General features: G+C 42.9%; 1 protein-coding gene across 1 annotated transcript in view; it reads right to left on the bottom strand.

The window, feature by feature from the left end:
- LOC127009405 (ruvB-like 2) overlaps positions 1 to 26,614 on the bottom strand; it is a 91,448-nt gene that overhangs the window by 39,602 nt on the left and 25,232 nt on the right. Inside the window, exons 2-5 of the mRNA XM_050882487.1 lie at positions 20,432 to 20,569; positions 15,896 to 16,071; positions 9,358 to 9,586; positions 2,628 to 2,737 (exon numbers count right to left, since the gene is read on the bottom strand). Of these exons, the coding sequence (XP_050738444.1) occupies positions 2,628 to 2,737; positions 9,358 to 9,586; positions 15,896 to 16,071; positions 20,432 to 20,569 (653 nt within the window). The remainder of the gene's footprint in view (positions 1 to 2,627; positions 2,738 to 9,357; positions 9,587 to 15,895; positions 16,072 to 20,431; positions 20,570 to 26,614) is intronic.

Raw genomic sequence — 26,614 nt, 5'->3', positions numbered from 1 at the left:
TTGCAGGCTACACCATGTTTGTTTACTCCTCAAAGCAGTAGCCTTGAGTCTCTAAGAAGGACCAGTTCTGGCAGGTCCCAGTAAGTATCAAGGATTTTAAATGTATAATATTGGGATTCAGGGCCATTTTCACAGACACTTTTCTTTGTTTTGATCGTCATCAATGAGCGGCAATAGCCACTATAGTATTTCCACGTGAAACTGGCCGATGGAGTAGTGGCGGCTGTGGGGTTAGCCCCGCCCCACACCTTGCCACACACACTCAACACCTCTCGTTTCCTCTGCAGCCACCACTACCCCATCGGCCATTTTCATGTGGAAATACTGTAGCAGCGATCGTCACTCATAGGCAACGATCAAAACAAACAAAAGTGACTGTGAAAGCGACACTTAGTAAGGATCAGACCGCGTATACACAAGTTTTCATCTGCGATCGGCAGGGGGTGTCACAAATACCCTACCCGCGTATAAACGAATCCGTGAACGGTGAGGCCGCGAACGGCAGGAGGCGTCTGTATCTTTCTCTTGTCCTTTCTCAACTCACTCACCATCTTCATCACCACTTCAAAATCACTCTCCAACCCTTTCACTCTTCTCTGCAACAATCTATTTTGCAGCTCACTGTTTTTTTCCTCAAATCCAGAGAAATCAGCCACTTGTTCTCGTTTTTGTGATGGCAGCTTAAACAAGCTAATCTCATTATCGGTACGGTTCTCCATTTTCCCTTTCTCAATCCACTAACACTTTTCCCTCCAGCTTTCCGCACCCTTCCTCCCAACCTCCAACCGGGAACAGCACCAGCAATGCCCCTCCACCGTATGTCACAGTTGCTAGGCAAAATAGGCAAAACGTTAAAAAGTTAAAACATTAAAAAGTTAGAGTTAAAAAAAGTTAAAATCCTTCGGGGGCTCCGTCCTCCCACATCTTCCCAGCGCCAGCAATGCCCCTCCACCGTATGTCACAGTTGCAAGTGTGTGTGTGTGTGTGTGTGTGTGTGTGTAGTTGACGCATTAACTATGTATGGACTGAAGTCTGATCATCAAGCAACATCGCATTAAACCAAATTCGTGTAAATTAAAATCACGTAAAATGAGAGGTACCTGTACTATGCTATCAAGGTATATGAAGCCCTCACCACATTCATGAAGACTGAACTGAGTAGTCCAGCAAGTCTCTAAACGACCAGACCTTGGTTTAGGCCCAAGAGAATTTCAGTCCCAGAGGCTTTGCCTCCTCATGCATCACTTTGAGAGCCATCATCCGAACCTCCAATGATTCTACGAGAAATACAGTATCATCAGCAAAAACAAGATCAGTGACCTTGATGTTGTCAATAGATGCTCTGTAATGGCTTTGATCAGCATCAGCTGGAATGCCACATGGCAGACAGCACCGCATGCAACCCAGGGATCATGACTTCACCCTCAACTTTCAACATCTCTATGCTGATATTACAGATCACAGCTGCCTTTCCACCCTTCAACCTTCTCACAGCCTCTCTCATTTCTGCAAAAGAAGGTGGAGTTTTGTTTATTGGTGGATCAGTAGCCACCATCTGCAACCCAGCCAGAGGGAGCTGTTTGCTTGGGAGCTCTTCTGTGTACAGGTCACAAAGTATTGGTCCCAACAAGCCTGGTACCCATCCATATCTGATACTATCTGGCCATCAGCCATTCAAATAGTACTCCTCTGATATGCGGATTTGGAGTGGAGCTTCTTCAGAGCTCGAGAAGCTGGTCTAAGGTCACTAGCATTTACAAAACATATCCTCAGTGAGACCTCTAACGTACCTCTCCTTATCCCTCCTCAGAAGGGTTCTAGTCCTCCCTTTCCCAACCCTGGGGTTGCAACCCCACTAACAAGCGTTTTTCTGGAGTCGCCAAGACCTCAAAATATCAAACATGGTGTTATTATATTATAATAACACATATACAACTAAACTAGTGGGGTCGCAGTCATGTCTAGAGGTGCATGATTGGGGTTGCCTGAAAAAAAGATTGGGAACCACTGTTCTAGTCTGTAACAGAGTCCTGTATCGCTCCAAGTTCCCAGCCAGCCTGGCAGCACAACTCTCCTGTATATTCTCCAGCGTCTCCCTCGAGGAAACGCCACTCCTAGACCTTGGCACTCTCTAAAGCATTCCTCAGCAGATTTGAAACTTTCACATATAAAGGTATCCCACAACTCTCCAGAGTCCTCCAAAGCACCAAGCACTTCAAACCGATATGACACTGTCACTGCAAACCCCTGAGCACAAGCCTGGTCCCTCAGTTTCTCAAGATAGAGCCCTGGTTGGATGCATCTTGAGATTTTTTTTTGACCTGATATGTATCTTCAGTTTTGCAATAAGTCTGTGGTCAGTCGTAAAGAACTCAGCACTCCAGAAAACCTCAGTTTTGAAGGATCCCCCAACAAGTACTAACAAGGATGTAAATTATATTGCTGATGTACATAAATGACAAGGGGATCTTACTGAATCATATATTGTTCTGAGTTTAAATAATTATCATATATAAATTTCTATATTAGTTATTTGTATTTTTCTCATCAATGATGTTAAACAAAGTTATGTTATGTGAGGACTTACTGAGCATGGTCTTCACAGACTCAGTACTCTGGGTTCTCACCTGGTCTGTGGTCCAGTGGCATCATAGTCACGGGCGCGGGTGAAAGAGCGGCCCAGCTTGGTTATCTTACCAGTAGCTTTGTCGATGGTTATCACATCACCAGCCTTGATCTAACAATGAAAGAAATAAAAAAATAAGCAAGAACAAATAGAAAATATAGGACAAGTGTATAATCCAACACAATGGCTGAAAACCAAAAATCTCCGTTAACACAAACAGTACCGACGGATTTAAATATTTCTGGCTTGCCCAGTACCGGCCATTTTTTTTTTTTTTTTTTTTTTTTTTTTTTTTTTTAAATATGTTCCATGCGATGGGCAAAGTGGAAAGAATAAGAAAACAAAATATGTCATAGACCTACTTTTTGCAGGAGAACTCCATGAAATGTTACCACAGTGTGGCTGGAAACAGCCCCTGTATGTCATCGACAGAGCTGGGACTACCGATTGACATTTGATTTGGGATCGGTGATACCGGCTACCGCTACCGATCTACATCATTCGATCATTCTACGAACTATCGAAACTAATAACACCGATGTGATCCAATTGGGATTGGCAGATTGAAAAATCGGGTAGATTGTTTGATTTTTTCGAGAAGAAAGAGAGAAGACGACCTGCAAAATGAAACGGACAAGTTTCAACACGCTCGAAAGGGATGGGAAGGTTAGCAGGAAATTAATTATATTACTTTGACGCCATCACGCGGCCAATCACCGGCCGCTCGGGCGTTTCAGCCAATCAGACGAGCAATACCCATCACCGCCTAGCCCTCACAAAGTTTTGGCGGGAGCCCCACTTTTGTTGCCGGCGTCACGCGAGTAGCCTAAGACTTCACGCCTAGCTCCTACGCCTCGACAACCTCTTTCCAGCCTCACTGCCCAGGTGGCAGTGTTTTGGTAGTCCCACCACAGCACTAATCGTTTTGTGCTTTGCTGCTTTTCGGATTTTTCTTTTTTACTTTTTTTTTTTAATCTTTATTTTTAATCTAACGAATTAGTCTACCGACGATCGACTTTTTGAAAATCTACCGATCTACCGACACGATACCGATTAGATGGCGGCTCGATCACCGATACCGGTGGATACGGGAATGACAGAATCCCAGCTCTGGTCATCGATGGTTTATGGAGGATTTGACAAGTGATAAGAGGCCAGGTAGCCCATTTTTGTTGCACACAGGTGTAGGATACTCCAGAGAGCATCATTTCATGGGGTACAAGTGTGGAATTTTCAGAATTTTCAGGACAATAGAATTTTGTGTTATAAAGGCAGCTCAATATAGCCTACAGTACCCTCTCAAGTTTCGCGCTCGCTTCGTTCCGAAGGTATAGCACTAAACTCAAGGATCACAAAACTGAGTTACTGAAAACACTGAAAAAGTGCTTATTTGTTTTGACGCGTGGTTTTTTTTTTTTTTTTTTTTTTTTTTTCATGTGGCCTATGGTGCCGGTAGGCTATCCATCTGGGCCTGAGTGTCAGCCCCGAGCCCGTCATGGTGCAGGCAACTGTTTATAGTGGTGCCATTATAATTGGCTCATGCTGCCCCCCCGGAGCTCACCTTTTTCGTTCTTTACTCCCTTGTTATCTCAAACTACGTACCTTGGAAAAAGGAAGAAAACAGGAAGAGAGAACGGGTCATTTTAAGGCCACAGATGAGGCCCTACGACTGGCTGAGCTCTGAAAACACACTTGTGATTCGCTGGGAGTCCAATGACGTCATCGTCAATGCTAAGCCAATCAACGGCCTCACTGCCTTAAGGCGGTGTCACACTGGCCGTTTTCCTCTAACCGTTGTGGCTGCTGGAAACGCCCATACGCCCATCCAGGAGAGAGTTGTTGATTGCCCATAAGCTGGTGTAACACTGGGCTTTTTTCTTCCCACCGATGTTGGCGGCAGCTTGGGCAACCAGTAACTTTTCCGGGTGTGTGTCACACACGCAAGGGGAAATTAGAAGGGTGTGCGGGGGCAGGGGCAGAAGGGAGAGTCAGATCATGACATAACATGACACACACACACACACACACACACACATTTATATTATTGACATGACAGCAGGGGTGACAAGCTATATGAATATGTTTGCTGATGATGCTAAAATAATGAGGAGGGTGGCTAATGAAGATGACTGTGTAGCCCTGAGCCAAGATCTTGATAAAATAAGCGAATGGTCACGCAAATGGGAATGACATTCAAGACAGAGAAGTGTAGCATGATGGAGTTTGGTAAGAGCAGCAGACGAATATCGGGGAACTACTCTCTGAGTAATGAAAGAATCATGAAAAAAACTGAAGAAAAAGATCTGGGAGTGATCATAACAGACAAGTTATCCTTTGGAAAACATATAGACCGGATAACTGGGGAAACATACAATCTTCTTAGAAACATAAAAGCAGCATTTACATATTTAGATGAAGAAATGGTGAAGAAACTAATAACATCGATGATACGTCCAAGACTGGAATATGCAGCATTAGTGTGGTCACCTAGATTGAAGAAAGAAATTAGAAAGTTGGAAAGAATACAAAGAGCAGCGACTAAATTACCGGAAACTCTGAGAGAACATACTTATGAAGAAAGACTGGAGAAATTGGGACTAACAACACTGGAGAGCAGAAGAGAGAGAGGGGACCTAATAGCATTGTACAGGATACAAGAGGGATTGGAGAAATTGGACAGGGAAGACCTAGTGGTACATGACAGAAGTGTAACAAGAGGCAATGGTAAGAAATAGAAGACCGACCGACTGTAGGAGAGCAATCAAGAAATACAGTTTTCCATACAGAAGCATAACAACATGGAATGGACTTGACAAGGAGACTCATGAATTTAGAGCCAAACTGGATAATAAGCGTTATGGAGACGGGACAGCACGAGCCAAGTACTGCTCTTTTCCTGAATTTCACAACTAGGTAAATACACAGAAAGGGGAATGAGGAGGGTGAGGGGAAGGAGGGGCAGAAGGAAGAGTCAGGTCATATCCTGACCAAAGCCCTGAGCTGACTCTGCTTTCTGCCCCTCCCTCCCCACACCATTCTCATTCCCCTTCTGTGCATGTGTGTGTGTGTGTGTGTGTGTGTGGCAACTCAGGACATGACCTGACCTGAGTCAGGTCATGTTTTGATGAAAGCCCTGATCTGACTCCTTTCTGCCCCATCCTCCCCACATCCTTCTCATTTCACCTTCTGTGTGTGTGTGTGACAGGTATGGACCTGACCTGACCTGAATCAGGTCATGTCCTGACCAAAGCCCTGACCTGACACTCCTTTCTGACCCTCCCTCCCTACACCCTTCTCCTTTCTCCTTGTTTTCATCCTCTCTATTTCACCTGTCACGAGAGGGGCTCATAACCAGAGTGAAGCTACACACCTCCTCTTGAGTCGGGGGCTCGCGTGGTATTGAGGCCGCGCCGAGTTGAACCAAACACGACAGGGAGGAGACGGCGGGATGTTCAAACACGGTTAACGTGTTAATAAGTGTCTCTGTCTCTCTCTCTCTCTCTCTCTCTCTCTCTCTCTCTCTTGCCACAATGTTTGGAGGAAAACATCCAGGGTGATACTACCTTTTAAGGTAGCGTGCGTGACGCCAATGGTAAGTAGACGTGACCCGTACATGTCAAAGCAGCGCGAAACTCGGGGTGATAATGTGCGAAAGTCGGGATGGTAAGAATTTAGGACTAACCGTGAAACTCAAGGATCACAAAACTCAGATAGTGCGAAACTCAAGAGGATACTGTATATCCTTATCTGGCACACAATCCTTGTCCGAACAAGAGTCTGAGAATGCTCCCACATCTTCTTCAGATGAAGAAACATCAAACTCACTGTCTATTGCCATATGGCAAAAGGAATGGGCCACCTCGACATTGTTTACACTTGGTCTTGATCTTGATCTTGATGTCACAGGTGGCTTGTGATTCCTCCACAGCTTGGGTAGTGTTGCCAATGCTACAAACGCACTCGCGCAGTGTTGCCATTGTCTGCAGCAGTCTCTGTAGCAAAAATAAACCCGCTACATCGACTGTAACAGTGTTTAGCAAGCCCGACGTGTATATGCGTTGCTAGTATTTCCTGCAACCATAGGTGCTGACACGCATACGCGTCGCTAGTACTGTACGGGTTAAGTTTACTGGGTTCTCTAAAAAGCACCAGCCTATGGAAAGGGCTTGTATAGGACCCTAATGTTTGCTAAATTTTCTAGTTCCACCAAATATTATAAAAGAAACTTTGTAGTAGTCTTTTACACTGCAGAAAACCAAACAAATTTGAGTTGATTTGTCTGGACATATGCAAAACCACTATTAGACTGCACAGAAACATGCATATAAGTCATGAACACCTTGGTATATGCAGACAACTTTCCCATTACCTATAAAAGAGGTTATTTTTTCTCAGGGCTGGGAACTTATGCAAATTAATCCTCAATCTGTAAGCTCCACATTTGTGCCAGAGTTGTGCTGATGGTATTAGTATCAACAGTATCAACCTTTATTTGTAGTATCAGTATCGGCAAGGTGTATATATGGCCGATACTCCATTACTTTTCTGGCTTATTTATTAAGTGATTCAGGACTAATAATTTTGACTCTATTACTTTCCTTTTTTCTTTTTTTTACTATTAACCTATCTTCAAGACCATCCAATTATAGTTATTCACAAAATCCATCATATCTAATTATGAAATACAAGTAATTCTATAATATTATAATCTTACAGATACATAATGAAAATAAAGTATCAGTATCGGTATTGCTATCAGCAAAATATCAGTAAATTATTAGTACAGTAGAACCTCGTTTATCCGGCATGGACGGGGGAAGCTTGTGCCACATAACCCATTTTGCCGGTTTTGAGACTTGCTCCTACAGAATTGCCAAATTCTGCTGAATTCTTCCATCAGACTTTGGTGGGATTTGTATTTCTCAAGTCTCTGGCAGATCCCCAACTTCTGCTTCAAGGTAAGCACTTTGCACTTCCTCTTTTTGATAACCTTATGGCGGCTTTACACCTGGCAATTCCTAGTCAGCAATACAGCCGCGACGATCTAGCGGCTAGACCAGCTGGGTGCTCTCGGGAGCAAGTATGTTCACACGTGGGAGGAGAAGCCGGGAGCATCAAGACATAAACTGCTAGTAAATGCAAGGGCATGAATTCATCCAAGACACCCCAAAAGGCTACTACCATATCTTAAAACCACAATGAGTTTGGTCCATTAGCCTAATATTGTAGAAATACTTTAAGTAAACGAGTTTTATCGTAAGTAGTATTGATTGACTGATTGATTGTTCATTGTTGCATTTAACAAAGGAGAAGGGAGGAACATGCCATCGCAACCCCCAGGCATTGCATGGTGTGATTATATAATACACGAAAATAATCGTTCCTTACCTCCTTCAATATCTCGCAAAGAGATAAACATTTATCGTAATGTTGCTGCCACTCTCTCAAAAGTTGTTTTGCATAGACTCAGCTTTTCATACAGCTTATCTTGTGGGTCCCACAAGTATCTATGCTGCCTCACTTCTTCTAGCAATGCCACCTCAGCCTCCCGGCTCCAAATCTTGTTGTCTGTATCTGTCATTTCTTGTTTTATTGGCGCTAACATGTTGTTTACCCAACCGCCAGTCAGCAATACAAGACGGACGCGCTCAGCTGCAGAAAACTTGCCACGAGAAGAGCTCCCAGACCCAGATCCAGACCAAAAATGCAGCTGAGCCCGTATTGCCGACTAGGAATTGCCAGGCGTAAAGCCGCCTTTAGGCATGTTGCTACCGATTAACAGGCCCAATGGTCCAGTAATAATGGTGAAAGGCAGGTCTCGATATGATGGCACAACACTCTAGTCTATGGCAGGTAATGTTGCCAACTCCATTTTGGCAGCGCTGGCGTAAGCAAGTTAAAACAACGGCAGATCCTGTCACCTGTGACATCGAGATCAAGATCAGATTTGTGACATTGTCTTGTGGGTGCCATTGTTTTGAATGCCGGATAAAAGAGGTTCTACTGTATCAGTGTCGGGATTGGTATCAGCTGAGAAGTGAGTATCGGTAATGGCCAACACAGTGGCGTTGGCACATTTCTAATTCAGAAATAGAACTTCAGAAATAGTGAAAGATGTTTATTTCTTTATCCTTTGACAAATGATTACATGTACTAAGGAAACTAAAATAATGTAGCTGCATAACTGTAATGTATTGTAATCAGACACAGAAACTGAACAGAAGTGATATTTTTCTATAAGTAAAGACTAAAGACATAATTAACAAAATATCATCACATTTTGTAATAACTGATTACATGGTGACTTTATAACATATAGCTGTATCTGGCAGTCTGCTTTACTTCTGATTCATATCTGTTGTGAGTTTGCAGCCACAGGCGTGTGGCAACTCTGACAGTTTGGATGAATTTTGTTTCGCTGCTTTCGCTCTCACTGTAGTGAGTCACTGACCCATGAAATTGCATCATGAAAATCAATTTCCAAATTGGGTACTGATTTTGAAGTAGCCTTATCAGCAATCAATTAAATAAGTCTTGATATATAAATTATCTATTGATTTACTATCATTTTAGTAGTAGTTTCAGGTTTGTAGAAAAGCAAATATTCAGACATTAGCAGATATGTGATTGTGGAAAGTCCTGTGATAGGTTTGTGATTTGTAGTTTGCAGAGAGTATACTTTTGTTTGCAATCCCCAACTTTTTTTTCAACACTTCAATAAGGTTACTGACCTTTTCCTTTGTGAGAGACTCGATCAATTTGTTTCCAAGATCATAGATTGTTTCCATCTCTGTGGTCTTGAGGGTCAGCTTGCCTACCCTGGCGCCCGTCCCTGTGGCCGGCCGGTCAATCTGCACCTCCACCACCTCCCCTTCAATGATTTCTGTTTCCTCCTTGATGCGCACACCAATGGACCGTCTGAAGGCCTGTGTCAGCACCTCTGTCTTGGACATTCCCAAACTGGGGAGGGGAAGAGAAAGAGCTGAAAAGTGCACTAGGAGAAATAGAATGAAAACAAAGTATAACATGTGAGCATCAAGGATCAGGGAATTGACACGGGTTGTAAGAATTCTAATAACAAATAATAATGAGTAGTATACTTTGGCAGATCATATCATGCTCAGGAGTGATATCAGATAGACAACCAGAGTATCAGTTTAACAAACCATTGATTTTAGAAATCGAGGTAAACAAACAGCCAAGTGGAAAGAGGAAATTACAGAACCTTTATCAGGGAAGGATGGAATGCACTGTGAAGAGATGCAAAGAGGTGGAAAGCATTTGGAAAGACCTTGTCCTGCGGTGGGCTAGTAATGGCTGCTGCTGTTGCTATCAAATTTATCTAATTCTAAAGTAAATTGTGACAAGAAAATATTAAGCCTAATTAGCTTACCTTATTTAAAAAAACAATAAAATACTGTATTAACCACAACTGAAATAGACTCCAGATTGAGAATTCCATTATCCGAAATCCCTGGGACCGAACGTGTTGCAGATTTTGGAATATTGGTCAGGTTCACTATGTAATTTTGCCAGATTTTTGTGGAGTATCAAAACTTTATTGCATAAGCAATCAGAAAAACAATGTTTCCATTTGCCCTGATACCTATATGACCGCCATCTTGGATCTTACAAAATGGCTGACATAAAAAAAGTTTTTGTCAATATCTCAGCGTCTAAATTATATAGAAATTTGATTTTGACAGCTAAACCACTGTTTTCAGGGTCAAGGAATCAAATGGTATAAAAAAAATAAGCTATTCAACTTTAAACTTATGTGACTGAAATTTTTTTTTTATTAAATGTTTTACAAGTGATCAGACATGAACGTTCCACTAAGTTAAGGGGCTCTCACACATTCCCGGTCCCGGTCGCGACCGTCCCCGATGACTCCCGATAAGCCGATCGGGGCCTGACCGCCGACAAAATAGGCAATAATCCCCGGACCGGCGGCTTACCGGCGGTAGACCGGCGACCATATACGATTTTCGATTTCTCCGACCGGCGACTGCAGCAGGTCAGTCGGTGATGAACACCGACCTACGGCGGCAGACGCCCGGTCTACGGAACCGACCCTGCTGCACATCGACGAGCAAACATTTTCTTTGCATTTTCATATATTTATAATTACCTCATAAATAGCTTCATACCTAAATTCATTCGTGTGCATAAAACTCTCTCTCTCTCTCTCTCTCTCTCTCTCTCTCTCTCTCTCTCTCTCTCTCTCTCTCTCTCCTTTCACCCATTCCTCTTCCTCCTTTCTTTTCATCTCTTTCCACCCTCTCTCCCGTCCTTCATCACTCTCCTCCATACCTCCCTCTCTCTTCATCACTCCCTCCCACCTGTTCCTACTTACATTCCTTTCCCTTCTGTCTGTCTCTCTCTCTCTCTCTCTCTCTCTCTCTCTCTCTCTCTCTCTCTATCTATCTATCTATCTATCTATCTATCTATCTATCTATCTATCTATCTATATCTATATATCTATATATATATATATATATATATATATATATATATATATATATATATATAGATATATATGTTATATATATATATTTTTTTTCTCTCTCTTTCACCCATTCCTCTTCCTCCTTTATCGCATCTCCCTCTCTCTCTTCATCCCTCGCCCTACCTGTTCCTCTTCATTTTCCTCCTTCCTCCTCGCTAATCCCCAGGTCAGACAGGTGTTCACTTCTGTCGACCGGGTCTGCCGCCGTCTGCCGTGGGTGTCGGTGGCTGACCGCTTGATCGACCGGCGCATTTTTCCACACCGCTTGATCGACCCGGGCGATCGCCGATATCTTTGAAAATTTTAAAGTTGACCGGCGGTGGTCGGCTGCGTCTCACGGTCCTCAGGGTTGACGGCGGTCGATCAAGGGTCTGTCACGACAATCCCGATCTTACAGCCGGTCGACCGGCGACCGGCTTATCGGGAGTCATCGGGGACGGTCGCGACCGGGACCGGGAATGTGTGAGAGCCCCTTTAATATCCATTAAGAACCAACATGCTCCTCATGACAGAAATGGGTTTAATCTTTTAGGCAGCCAAGGAGTCTACATGTTGTCACCATCATCATCATCATCAGTTTCATACTTGTTCTGTGTGTCCTTACCACTCACTGCCGCACTGGCAAAGATCGGTGCAGGATAAATTATTTGTTCTGCAAGAACATTTGGCAGAACAGTCTGTTTTGCATTGACAGCTAACCATCTCAATGATGGCCTTTGGAACTGGAAGGGCGTCTGTCATCGTTGGTTTCAGCTGGCCATTGGACTCCTTATGGTAGCCAGTTGACATTTCTAAAGCTGGTGTAACACCGGACAAATCTACCCAGCAACAGACAGAATGTCCGTTGCTGGGTATTTGTCCGTTGAGGTTTTGTGATCCGTTAAATCCGAAATCCGTTAAATCGGGGTCCATTAAATCGAGGGCCGGGTTTATATATGTATGTATATATAAATATAAATATATATATATATATATATATATATATATATATATATATATATATATATATATATATATATATATATATACAGTAGAGCCCCATTTAGCGCGAGAATTAGATGGATGAACGCGGTCGCGCTAACTGAATTCACGCTAATTGAATAAAGTAACCAATATGAAAAAAAAAAATTGGTGCACACGTGGGTCTGACTTTTGGGTTTGATAATTACTCAAAATAATCACTCACATTAAAAAAAAAACCTACGATTGGCTGAGCTCTGAAAACACGCTTGTGATTCGCTGGGTGTCCGGTGACGTCATTGCCGGCGCTCACCCGGCACTGGCAACGCCCGTGCGCCCATCCGGGAGCGAGTTGTCGGTTCACTGTAACCTGGTGTCACACTGAGCCCTTTTCTTCCCACCGCGTTGGCGGCAGCTTGGACAACCGGCAAATCCAAATTTTCCGGGTGTGCGTCACACATGGCCAAGGTCATTTTCCATATCCACATCCTTTTTCTTCTTTTGACCTGTGACGCTTTGTATCGCTTCTTAGGTCCTCATCCTTTCGTTCCTCTTTTCTTCTTTTTCACTTATACACACTTATCTTTTCAGTATTACAACGTAAACAAAGTACATGCCCTGTATCAACATGGCATTGTCTGCTAAAGTAAGGGCTCTCGCGGCTTGTGCCACGCATCATGGGGCACTAATTTTATACGGATTTTCGAATAGTACGGGGATCCTGGGTCCCTAACCCCCGTACTATTTGAGGGGCGACTGTATATATATATATATATATATATATATATATATATATATATATATATATATATATATATATATATATATATATATATATATATATGTATATATATACAGTAGAGACCCACTTAGCACGAGATCAATTAGCACGAACCGCAATTAGCGCGAGCCACCATCTACCAAGAAAAAAATTAATTAGCGCAAAAGCCTCAGTTAGCGCGAACAGCTACCACGACTGAATTTTGAAAATTTGCGCCAAGCCGCCATGATATGCGGTGGCCTGGGTGGCCTGCTTCACACCACAACACAGCCCCCCGCCACCACTTCCCACAAGGTCCCAGTCTCTCATGCTCCCTAACGTCATCCTACCCCCCCTGGCCCCCCTCGGAGGCTGCCCGCCTAACCTGCCGCCTCCTGCTGGGGGCGGTGCACAGCTCGCCGCCCCACACCCTTCTCATTTCCCCTTCTGTGTGCGTGTTTACAACTAGGTAAACACACACACACACACGCACACACACACACAGAAGGTGAAATAGAAAGGGTGTGGGGAGGGAGGGGCAGAATTGAGAGTCAGGTCATGACATGACCATCATGTCCTGACTGAAGCCCTGACCTGACTCTCCCCCAGGACCTCACCTGACTCTCCCTCAGGACCTGACATGACTCTCCCCACTGTCCCTCCCTCCCCACACCCTTCTCCTTGTTTTCATCCTCTCTATCTCTCCCTGTTTCCTCCACTACTTTTCCTTGTTCTCCCTTCTTACATCCTCTATCGCTATTTTTTTCATGACTCCCTCTGTTCCTCTCCTCCCTTTCCCCTTCCGTATTTACCTAATTGTGATATAAAAGAAGTGAGCTACGCTCATATTGTCCTTTCTCTGAGTATTCTTCCGCCCCGCCAAACCAATTCCTGTGCGAAGTTCGTATTTACGAAGCAAATGTCGAAAGTCGAAACAAGAATTATCGTATCATTTATTGGGACTGCGTCGCAACAATGAAACGTCATAGGAAGTGTTTATAAGAGTGTGGAAAGGACTTTTCAGATGGGGAAAAATGCCCAGTCTGTGGGCTGGTCTTAAGGGAAAAATTACTGAGAGTTAACATATGAACAGAAAAAGTTGTAATAATTAAATACTGGAATAAAGACAAGGATATACTATATATATAGTCATCCCTAGATTGTAATATATTTCGTATCCGGACTTCGCGCGATGCTAAATAAACGGCGAGGACTATAACCCTATGGGAAAATATGCATTTGGGAAGTCACCTCTGACACGTCTATAAAACATGTTTTTTTCTGCTTTCAGCATAATGACTGAAATGAGACAAGACCTTGTTAGACAACAGCCCAATTTGCATAAGTAGCCCAATCTGGCAACACTGCAGTGTGGCGGCGCGTGAATTTTTTTAGGATAATGTTGCAAATATGAGAAAATCTCAATTAATAGCAGTCGCCCCTGAGTGAGCTGCTGGCCAATAGGAAAGCATGACGTCACAGTCTAACTGTGGCGTCACTCAGGGCAACCTAACGTCCATTGCCCGCCTCCCTCCTCTCCCTTCCCCCTCCTCTCTGCCTCCCTCCTCCCTCCTCTCTGCCTTCCTCCCTCTCTCCCTTCCCCCTCCTCTCTGCCTCCTATTTCTCTCCTTCCTTAATTTTACCTAATCTAGCATAATTTTACACCAGTCTAGCATATTTCAGCACATGTGATCTGGTAACACTGCGGTGAAGGAAACTTGGGAAGCTAGTACAGTTGTTGTTGACTGTCATGACTGTATATGTTATATATATGTGTTTAATTAATAATTATATATACAGGCCCAGGGTGTCCCACGACCCACAGTTAAGGTCCATACTTGCACAAGGCTGAATATGCTCACTTAGCTCACCAAGTGGGCTGCTTCAAAGACAAAAGTCCAGGGCGATTTTAGTCCAAGCACCCTGTAACTTAACAATGAAACGTCATAGGAAGTGTTTATAAGAGTGGGAAAGGTAAATATAGAGTGTGGAAAGATTTGTAAGAGTATGGGAGGGTTTATAAAGCCTTAAAATATATATAAATAATAATAAAAAAAAAGGTCGCTATCATGAAGTTTTAAAAATAAAAAGGTACTTAGTTTTTTTTTCATCGCTGGGGGTTCTGGAACCCCTACCCCAATAGACAAGGGATTAATATATATATATATATATATATATATATATATATATATATATATATATATATATATATATATATATATATATATATATATATATATATATATATATATATATATATATATATATATATATATATATATATATATATATATATATATATATATATATATATATATATATATATATATATATATATATATATATATATATATATATATATATATATATATATATATATATATATATATATATATATACAGTACACACCCATTCTCAAGTTTTAGCTATCCGAGTTTCATGTTAGTCCTAAATTCTTACCATATTTTTTTATATATATATATATATATTTTGCGTTGCTTTGACACGTACGGGTCACGTCTACTTACCATCGGCGTCACGCACGCTACCTTTAAAGGTAGTATCACACTGGACGTTTTGCTCCAAACATTGTGGCTATGGCAAGAGAGAGAGAGAGAGAGAGAGAGAGAGAGAGAGAGAGAGAGAGAGATAAACATAGATAGATAGATAGATAGATATGTAAGTTTAGTTGTTAAAAGCAAGTGAAATAGAGAAAAAAGTTAACTTCTGAGAAGTTTGCTATTTTCTTTTACTATTTAAAGTTTGCTCCCAAACTAGCAGCTTCAGAACTAGCAACGTTTTATCAGTCTCTTACTATCACTAAACGTGGGACCCCACCGTGCACGGAGAGAAGGAAGTAATCAAACACACTACTTTTCACACTAGAGTTGATGATTATCAAATATCAATGATGCAGCAGTCCACTTCATACTATACCCTCATAATAGATAAAAGGAATGAAAATGTTGCCACAGGGTGAGTGAGTCTTGTTTTTGGGACAGTGGAATGAGATGTGGATAATATAACTTCCTCAACTCACCTGTATATCTCCGAGGCAGAGATAGCAGTGAAGGGCGTGTCTGAGCCGAGGGACTGTGCCAAGCCGAGGGCAATGGCTGTTTTTCCTGTGCCTGGTTGGCCGGCAATAAGCACTGCCTGTCCTGCCAGCTTGCCCTCCTTGATCATGTTCTGCACTACGCCTGCTGCTCGTCGTGCCTTAAAATCAGTTAGTATATAAAGGTTGGGTTACTTACTGCATAAACTCATGCAAAGGTCAACCTAAAAGATGTGAAAAGTTTGATTGAGGAATACATTTTACCCCCAAAATGTAGCATCTATGTAAGAGTGAACCTCCAAGGCTGGATTATGCTCAGTTTGGAATGAATTAGCCCAATAAAAAGTAGCATCCGAGTCAAATTTGACTCCTCAAGGCTATGATATGTTTAATTGAGGAAAAAATTTAACCCTTTTGATAAACAGCATCCATGCAAAAGTCTACCACCTATAGTCTGTTTCATCAGGATATTACATGCTGCCACACCCCCTCATACTCTTGAATTTTGACTGGCCAAGTGGCAGCCAATCGCCACTCTGGAAGAGTTAAGTTTGGTTGGCCAGGGAAGCTCACTCTGCACTCACACTGCCTCGCAATGCTATGGGATGCATGAAAAAAAAATTTACACCTCAATATCACCATGAATTATTACCTAAACGTAATTTCACCATTAAACATTTACAGTGCCTAAATGATTATGATGAGTGAAAAAAAAAATAGCCATAAGTACACTGTTAACTTGAATATAGATAGAAATATAAACTTGTTTATATCGTATAAAAAAAACTATCTTCATTCATCACATGATATCTATGAGAAAAAATTATTTGTCGTCTTGTGTTATAGAATAAATATTATAGACTCGAGGATGGCAATGCTACCAAGAAAATATATGTAGGCTTTGCAGTATTCCAGATACTATTTGAAAACTAAAAACATTGCGCAGTCACGACGCCAGCGGCCAAGGCGGAAGGAAACTGACGGGTTCTGCACGGTGATTGCCTGCTACATAGCTAATCAAAATAAAGAGTTAAATAGAGGAGGCATGGCTGCCTGTAATATACTATTGAAACAGACTATATACTCCTCTCTCTCTCTCTCTCTCTCTCTCTCTCTCTCTCTCTCTCTGTGTGTGTGTGTGTGTGTGTGTGTGTATTTACCTAGTTGTAGTTTTACAGGGCCTGGGCTGACACTCGTGTGGTCCCGTCTCCGTATCTGTATTTGTCCAACTTTTCCTTAAAGCTTTGCACACTCTTTGCCAATAATACATCCTCACTTAGTCTGTTCCAAACCTCTATACAGTAAAACATCATCATTTGTGCACTCACCATTTGCGCCCTCACCATTTGCGCGGCCTTAATTTGTGGCCATCGTCCCACCTTGCCCCCCCACCACTGACTAAGGATCGGTTCCCACGTAAATTTAAATTTCTACGTAGTACTGGTAAACATGTCCATGGTTGTGATGAAGGTGGTGGTGGTGATGAAGGTGATGGTGATGATAAAGGTGGTGGTAGTGGAGATGAAGGTGGTGGTGGGGGTTATGAATGTGGTGGTGAGGAATGGTAGGTGGATCAAGGTTGTGGAAGGTGATGGTGAGTGGGTAGTGATGATGAAGATGGTGGTGGCGATTAAGGTGGTTATGGTGATGAAGGTGGTGATGGTGGTAGTGGTGGTGAAAGTGAAGGTGGTGATGAAGCCTTGAAACCAGCTGGAGATCGAGCTACAGTTGTCTACCACCCACGCGCCCTCTGCCGCCAGTGAAGAACACTACCAACGTACACATGTTGTTTCCCACCATTGCCCGATCGCCTCTCCTGGTCTCGTGGTGATTGCGATCATTCAATGTTTTCTGCCTCACCTTAGCACCACCATCATGCCGCACCCAGCGTCATCGAAGCATAAACCCCGGAAGAACCCGATGATGACCATAGCACAGGTGGAAGTGATAGATACAGTCCCAACAACCTAAGAATTGGACGCCATTATTGGCCCTGTTTTCGCCGCAAGAACATGTGCTAGCGTTTGAAAAGCGCGGCGAAAACAGGGCCAATAATGGCGTCCAAATCTTAGGTTGTCGGGACTCTATCTATCAAGGGACCCTACAGATCACGACCCAGAAACAGGTTACGCTAAATGGAAGATGCTATTAACATGTTTCCTGCCAGAAGACCAGTTCCCCCCCCCCCCTGGTAGAGGGGTTTCTGGGTCATCAACGCCCATCTCTAAGCTGAACCTTCTCTCAAACTTTTCTATGCCCTCTGGCCTCAATCCTCAGAAGGTTTATGGACCGATGGAGCCTCCTTATTGTCCTAAAAACTGTGCCCTGCTGTCACCCTGCTCCCGGTCAAAACTTCTTTCGCTTCTGCCTGTCAACATCTACCTCTTGCTGCTGAAGTATGCCTCATACAGCCTGTACCTAAGAAGGTGACTGCCCAATCCTCAAATCCACCGTCCAGTTGCTTTTACTTTCAGGTTCATTCAGTTTTTGAATCAAATCAAACCGGAAGATTCAAAAGCTCACCCCACTTCTGACTCTACTGATCGCCAGTATGTTCCGCAAGGGGCGCCTCTACTGCGACTTCCAGTTTTAACTGACCTGGTCATCCTCTAGCCGCTTCGGTGAAACTTTTGCTATTAAGGGCTGACATATCAAAAGCTTTTGATAGGTCTGGCACAAATCTTGCTTTCTAAACCACCTCCCACGGTTTCTATCCTCTGTGTACCTATCTCCAGTTTCCTTTCGACTGCTTCCATTTCTGCCGTGTAGACGGGTCACTGTTCTTTCCCAACTCATTAACAGTGAAACCCAGGTTCTGTCCTATCTCCCAATTTTTTTCTGTTGTTCATTTGTGATCTTCTTTCCAAAACGAACTGTCCTATCTATTCCACGCTCCTTATATCACCCACTCTGCATTTGCATTATTCACTATAAAGACCCTTCAGGAACTTAACGACTAAGGTTGGAGGCTGCAGAACGCTTAGCCTCAGACTAGCCTATATTATTTCCGATTGGGGCAAGAAAGACCTGTGTCCTTCAACGCCTCTCTAAAAACATAGCTTCTCCACCCATCCACCGACACAACCTTCCAAACAACTATCCCCTATTCTCTGACAACACACAGCTATCACCTTCCTCAACACTAAACATCCTCGGCCCATCCTTAACCTGCATCTCAATTGAAATCATATCTCATCCTTACTAATTCAGCTCCGGAGGCTGGGCGTTCTGCACTGCCTCCCAGCCAGTCTCCCCACAGTTGTTGTCCATGTGTTGTACCTACAGGCCTTTGTATGAATAATATGCATCTCATGTGGGGCCCTTGGGGGCCTCTCTTCTCTGGACAGAGGAGGCTAAGGCCTAAGGCTCTCATCAGCTCCTCCTCATACTGATAGTCTTCACCTCTTAAATTCCACCGCAATGTTGCCTCTTTCTATCTTCTATCGACATTTCCACGCTGACTGCCTTCTATCTTCTATAACTACATGCCTCCCTCCTGCGGGCCCCGCTGCACTCGACTTCTCTACTCATGCTCATCCCTATACTGTCCAAAAATCCTCATGTAAGAGTCCTTATGCAAGAGTTAACCTTCATCTCACGCTTGGTAAACTTGGAACAATCTTCCTTCATCTTGTATTTCTCCCGCCTAACACTTGAACTTCTTTCTAAGAGGGAGGTACGACACCTCTCCTCCTATATTTGATCTTCCTTTCGCCACTTTGTTTTACTTTAGGAGCAGCTAGTAGCGGCAAAAAAAATATGTATTTTTCCCCATAGGTTATTAAGTTCACCATTTGCGCACCTTCAGACCGCCCATATGTTTGACTGTATTTCTTTGTGGGAAGCTATATTTCTTAATGTCTCTCAAGCATCTTCCTTTCCTCAATTTTTGCTGTGTCCTCTTGTGTTCCTGGTGTCTCTTCCTTCTTTTAGTAGTAACTCCTCATTATCTACTTCTTCCATTTTGCTCAATAATTTATAAATTTGTATTAGGTCTCCCCTTTCTCTTCTTTGTTCTAGTGTTAGTAGGTCCATTTCCTTTAATCTTTCTTCATATGTCAATCCCTCCAGCTCTGGAACCATTTTTGTTGCCATCCTTTGTATTCTTTCTAGTTTCGTAATGTGTTTCTTCTTATAGGGAGATCACACCGCCTCTGCATATTCCAATTTTGGTCTAATCATAGTGGTTATTGACTTTTTCATCATATCCTTATCCATGTAGTGGAATGCTAATCCTATATTTCTCACCATATTATACGTATCACTGAATATCCGATTAACATGACTCTCGGGCTGTTTATTATCTTGTATTGTCACTCCCAGATCTCTCTCTTCGTGAACTTTTAGTATTTCTCCATCTCCCATTTTATATGTCCGTTTAGGTCTCCCTTCACTCTTACCCATTTCCATTAAATGACATTTCTTCCCATTGAATTCCATCTCCCATTCCATACTCCGTTTCCAAATCTTGTTCAGGTTATTGGCTAGGTGCTAACCCCAGGTAAACACACTTGTTCTTACCTTGATCTGGCCAACCATGCCTTGCGCTGAGGCCTTGGGGGTAAGGTCGTCAGTGAGCCCAAGCCCCCGAATGTGGGAGTGGGCCCCGATGCGCTCAATTTTGGTCATCTCATGCTCTTCGCTGGCTCCCAGACTAACCTGTTGTTGAGGGGAAGTGTTAAAACAAATACTCCTTAACTATATGTAGGTGCATGCAGGAATTCATATAAAATTATGCCAGACAGGCAAGTCAATGCTTTTGACGCACCTTCCAGGAAAATCTTAGTGTCTCATATGCATAACAAGCATATGTAGACATCACACAAATTCAGGGGTCCTCAACTTATGACGGAGTTCCATTCCTATGACACCATCGTAACCCGATTTTGTATAAGTCAAAACACATCCTTATTAGAAGGAACTGTCAGCCCCAACACTCAAATCAAAGTGACATAAGCACCTAAATCACTCACCTGAGATAACACAGTAGTAAAGTCATAATTAGACAGTAGCTTGCATGAAAACATTTCTAGGCCATATATATAAAATAATAAAATGAAAAATAATAACAAAAAAAAGTTCAGCACACGACCAACGTTAGTCGCCGTTTCTTCCTTTTCCGATCATTCACAATGTCTAATTTCACTTCCATTGTCATGCCTTTCCTTTTCTTTAAAGCACTGCCATCAGATGAGTCTGCCTTATGCTTGCTTGGGAGACACAATGAAGGCCAAAAGTCAATGAAAAAAACACACAAACCAAAGAGAGCAAAAGCACAACAAACCAAAATGGCATTCGATCGTTTCACAATGTCTAATTTCACTTCCATTGTGATGGCTTTCAAGCACTGCCATCAGAAAAGTCTGCCTTATGCTTGGGAGACATAATGGTGGGCCTCACAAACATTTTACAATTTGACATCCATCAATTGCAAAGTTGCATCAAAGAAGTAGACTGCACGGGTTAGTGACCCGATTTGTGGGTAATCATCAACACCCCTAAACATGCCGTCTTGGCTATTTTGCACATTTTGGTATAAGATTTTTCTTTTTTATTTTCATTATTTTAAAATTTTCTTTGATTGTAAGTACTTTTCAGTATAACATTTGTAAGAATTATTAGTCATAGAAGTAAATTTTCACACTTATAATCTACAGAACCCTCTTGAGGTTTTCACGCCGCTTCGCTCCAAAGGAATAGTGCTAAACTCGAGGATCGCAAAACTCAAAGGTATTAGAAAAACACTGTAAAAGTGCTTATTTGTTCCGACCCATGGAATTTTTTTATGTGGCTCTACGGCACCAGTAGACTATCCATCTGCCTGATGACGCTCATTCAAGCCTGCTTTCATGGCGCTAGGCAACTGTTTATAGTGCCATTGCTATTATAATTGGCTCATGCTGCCCCGAGAAGCTCACTTTTTTTCCTCCTTTTACCTCCTTTGTTATCTCAAAAATACATACTTTTGGAAAAATGAAGAAAACAGGGAAGAGAAAACGGTCATTTTAAAGCAACAGATGAAGCCTTTACAATTGGCTGAGCTCTGAAAACAACAGCTGTGATTCGCTGGAGTCCAATGACGCCATCGCCAAGCGCCACCCAATCAGCGCCTCACTGCCTCAAGGCGTGTGTCACACTGGCCATATTTCCTCTAACCCGTTGTGGCTACTGGCAACGCCCAGTAGCCCATCCGGGGGAGGCGCCGGTTGATGGCTGTCCGTGCTGGGCGTCACACTGGGCCTTTGTCTTCCCACTGACATGTGCAGCTTGGGCAACTGCAACTTTTCTGGGTAAAAGGTCACACACACACATAGGGGGGAATTAGAAGGGTGTAGGGGAGGGCAGAAGGAAGAGTCAGGAGTCGTATTCGTCATGACACACACACACACACACACAGAGAAAGGAAATGAAAAGGTTGGGAGGAGGGCAGAAGGAGAGGCAGGTCATGTCTTGACCTGAGACAGGTCATATCGTGACCAAAGCCCTGATCTGACTCTCCTTTCTGCCCCTCCCTCCCCACACCATTCTCATTCCCCTTCTCTGTGTGTGTGTGTGTGTGTGTGTGTGTGTGTGTGTGACGTGACCTGGGTCAGGTCATGTATTGACCAAAGCCCAGATCTGACTCTCCTTTCTGCCCCCATCCTCCCATCCTTCTCATTTCACCTTTCCATGTGTGTGGGACAGGTATGGACATGACCTGACCTGAGTCAGGTCATGGCCTGACCAAAGCCCTGACCTGACTCTCCTGTCTGACCCTCCCTCCCCAAACCCTTCTCCTTTCTCCTTGTTTTCATCCTCTCTATCTCACCTTTCATGAGAGGGGCTCATGACCAGAGTGAAGCTACACACCTCCTCCCAGTCGTGGGGCTCGGCGTGGTACTTGAAGCTGCGCTTGAGTTGAACCAAAAACCCAGAGAGAGGAGGAGACAGCGGAAGTTCAAACAAAGCAGTTAACGTGTTAATAAGTCTCTCTCTCTCTCTCTCTCTCTCTCTCTCTTGCCAGAGCCACAATGTTTGGAGGAAAACGTCCAGTGAAACCACCTTTCAGGCAGCGCAGGCGTGGCCGCCGATGGCTGACCGTAGGCGTGACCTGCACATGTCAAAGCAGCCTTGCCAAACTCAGGTTATAATGCACGTGAAAGTCGGAATGGTAAGAATTTAGGACTAACCGAGAAACTTGAGGATCACGAAACTCAGATAGCGCAAAACTCAAGAGGGTACAGTATACTAAATGTATAATGGACCACTAGGTTGTTTTGCAGGCAAATGAGAAAAGTCACTGCTTTTTTTATTATTTATCATTATATGTACAAATAAAAATAGCAATAGACGAGTCAGGTGTCCCAACATCCACTGGGAAAGGTGGAATTCTCTATATATAGACCCGATTTAACAAAAGTCCCAATTTTGAAACGCCTATACAGTAATCATCCCTCGCCATATCAAAAATTCAAAATGGCTAATCTAAATGACTACCTTCTACCGAGTCCCCACCTGGGGGGGGACCATAAATTCCCCCAGGGAGGACTCCCCTTCTGGCTGCCGACTTGAGAGGTGTCCTGATAACTCCTCCAACCTCCTCCTTATCAATTTCTGCAACATTCGCGTCTCCGTTCTAATTTCATTCTGTGGAACATCATCTCCTCCTCTAAACCTCACCTTCTTTCTTTTCCTCACACGGAACACAGGTTTGACCTTGAGGGCTACTGTCAGCAACCTCTACTCTGTTCCTCCTACTATCTCTATCCTAAATTTCAATCTAAAGCTGGATGACTACGCCTCTACGATGCGTTAGAATCGACATCACTTAGCACGTTTCTCGTGCTCCACGACCTTGACTCTTCTGGAATTTTCTCCCCACCATCTGGCTAAGACTTCATTGTCATTCCCTATTACTAAATACATCTGTGCTGTTTATCTCTTTGGGCCTAACTCTACTACCTCTGTACAATTCTTTGACTATTTGAACTCTAAAGTGGAGCACATCTTGACTCGCTCTCCCTTTGCTGATATCTCCATCTTGGGAGATTTCAATGTTCACCACCAGCTTTGGCTTTCATCCTCTTTCACTGACCACCCTGGTGAACAAGCCTACAACTTTGCTCTCCTCAACGACCTAGAGCAGTTGGTTCAGCACCCTACTCAGATTCCCGACCGCTTCTAGAGACAGACCCAACATTCTAGACCTCTTCCTTACCTCTAATCCTTCTGCTTACTCTGTCAAACTGTTCTCTCCGCTGGGCTCCTCCGATCATAACCTTATTTCTGTATCCTGTCCTATCGCTTCCTGTACATCCTCTGGACCCAACCGAGAGGTGATGCTTCTGAGTATTTTGGCTTCTCAGCTCAGTGGGGCGACCTGAGGGCGACTTGCTTTTCCGATTCCCCCGTGGAATGATTATTGCCCAGGAGAGAGACTCTTCTGTGTGTGCTTCAGCACATCACAGAGATGATTGTCTCTGGAAATGGAGACATACATTCCACGACTTTCTCTACTCCTCATGCTAAAAAGCCTTGGTTTCAAACGCCATGCTTGTTCTCGCTATTAAAGATAGAGAGGCAGTTTCACAAGAGGTTCCAGAGCCTTGAACTCCACTAACTTTGATCTATACATTTCAGCCCGAATCGTGGCAAATCTATCATTTCTCCGGACTTACCAAAACTTCTTTCATTAATAGAAAAATGTCAACACCTTGCTTCTTCTAATTCTTCCCGTGTGACTTTCTGCATCTAGCCAAAAATATCTCCTCCACCCTCACTTCTCTTCCTCTTTCCTCCACTTTAACCTGACGGCAACACTTGCCGATCATCTGTCTCCTTTAAAGCTGAACTCCTTTGCTCAAACTTTCTGTAAGAACTCCAATTCCCTGGACAATTCTTGGGCATAACCTCCACTCATCCCCCTCTGACTCCTTTATGCCTATTGGGACCCTGTGGGAAAGGGATTCTTAAGAACGTAGGGGAGCTTTCTGCTCTAACCCTCTCAGCCTCAACAAGTCTCGAGGGAGAGGTCTCATGGACCTTTGTATTGGCATGCTTCTATTAATCTTTACAAATTGTGCCTCCGTGTTTTTCTGACACCTGCCTGGTCAATTACTCTTTCGCCTCTCGCCTATCAACATTTCCTACCTTTCTTTCCTGCTCAAGTCACGCCTTCATTAGTCTCAATGTGCCTAAGAAGGGTTTGACACGAACTCCATTCCTTCAAACTGACAGCTTCCTTTGCTGACCTTTTTTCACTGTTTAGTCTCAAAGCCTGAATCAATCACTTAACCGGAACGATTCAAAAACACCTTTCCACTATGAGCCTTTATCTGATCGCCAGAAAGGGATTCCTGAGGATGCTCTATACTCTTGGTCTTGTAGCTCTCATAGCTAATCCCCATCAAATCTTCTCTATCCCTCTCTTAGCTGTTTCGGTGTAAACTTTCTCAGTTGCATCATGTCTAGAGGCCACTATCTCTGAGAAGACTTGATAGTGAAGTCTAGCTTTAAGTGGCTGTTCTAAGCTGCCCTTCTTTCGGATTATATCCCTCTCTCTGTTCAACTATCCATTTCCAGGGCCTGTCCTTGCAGGACATTCTACCTCATGTGTGTGTGTGTAGACGATGCTATTCTTCCCTCCTTGATCATGAGTGGTGTTCCCCAGGGCTTCTTGTCCTATCCTCCCACTAGTTCTCCTTCCTGATATTCATCAGTCTTTTCTACCTGCATAACAAACTGTCCGCCACTCATGTTGACGACTGCCTTCTGCACCTTCTATTCGATACTTCCTGCAACAATGCAATAATAACTAATGCTACCTGTATGAAACAATACTCCTCCTCCTGCGAATATTATTACACATGACTTTATGAACTGTGATAATAATAATAATAATAATAATAACCCCTATCAATAATAATAATAATAATAACAACAATAATATCCTCATTGGTGATGATGGTGATGAGAATGGTGACGGTGATAGTAAGTAGTGATGATGAAAATAATGGTAGTATTGATAGTAGTAGGGTGATCAGTGGTACCTTCCAGTGGCGAAATGTGGTAGTAGTAGTGTGTGTGTGGAAATCAGTATTGGTGACGATGTTCTGGAGCAGTGATGTAGCGGGCATTGTTGATAGTGAGATGATGATTTATTGATGGATTGAGTTACGTTTTGATGATGATGGGAATGATCAGCTGATGAAATGTCAGTGAGTTATATGAAGTAGGTAATGATATTGATATTGATAATCACATTGGTAGTTGGGTAGTAATGATGGTGATATTAGTATTGATATTGACAATGATGATTTGTAAATGATAATGAAATCAGCTTAGGAAAAGTATTAGTAGTAGTAGTTTAGTAGTGATGCACAGTATTAATGTGATGGAAGTGAAGTAGTAATCAAGTGAATTCCATTTTTGCCACATAGCTATGCTCACTTAGTAATATAAAGGGTAATGTCAATAATAATAATCAATAATGCTGTGTGTGTGTGTGTTTGTTATGTCCGTGTGTGTGAATAATAATAATGAACTCTAATAATAATAGCATAATAATAATAATAATAATAATATTTATAATAATAATAACTAATCAATAATATAATAATAATAACAGCCTTAATATATATAACAACAACAATATATTTAGAAACTCTATGATAACCCCCCAATAATACAACCTGATGTCACACCACTATGAGTTTCCAGAGTTAC

The sequence above is a fragment of the Eriocheir sinensis genome, chromosome 40 (assembly GCF_024679095.1).
Source record: "Eriocheir sinensis breed Jianghai 21 chromosome 40, ASM2467909v1, whole genome shotgun sequence".
Taxonomy (NCBI): domain Eukaryota; kingdom Metazoa; phylum Arthropoda; class Malacostraca; order Decapoda; family Varunidae; genus Eriocheir; species Eriocheir sinensis.
This window is presented reverse-complemented; position numbering and strand designations above follow the sequence as displayed.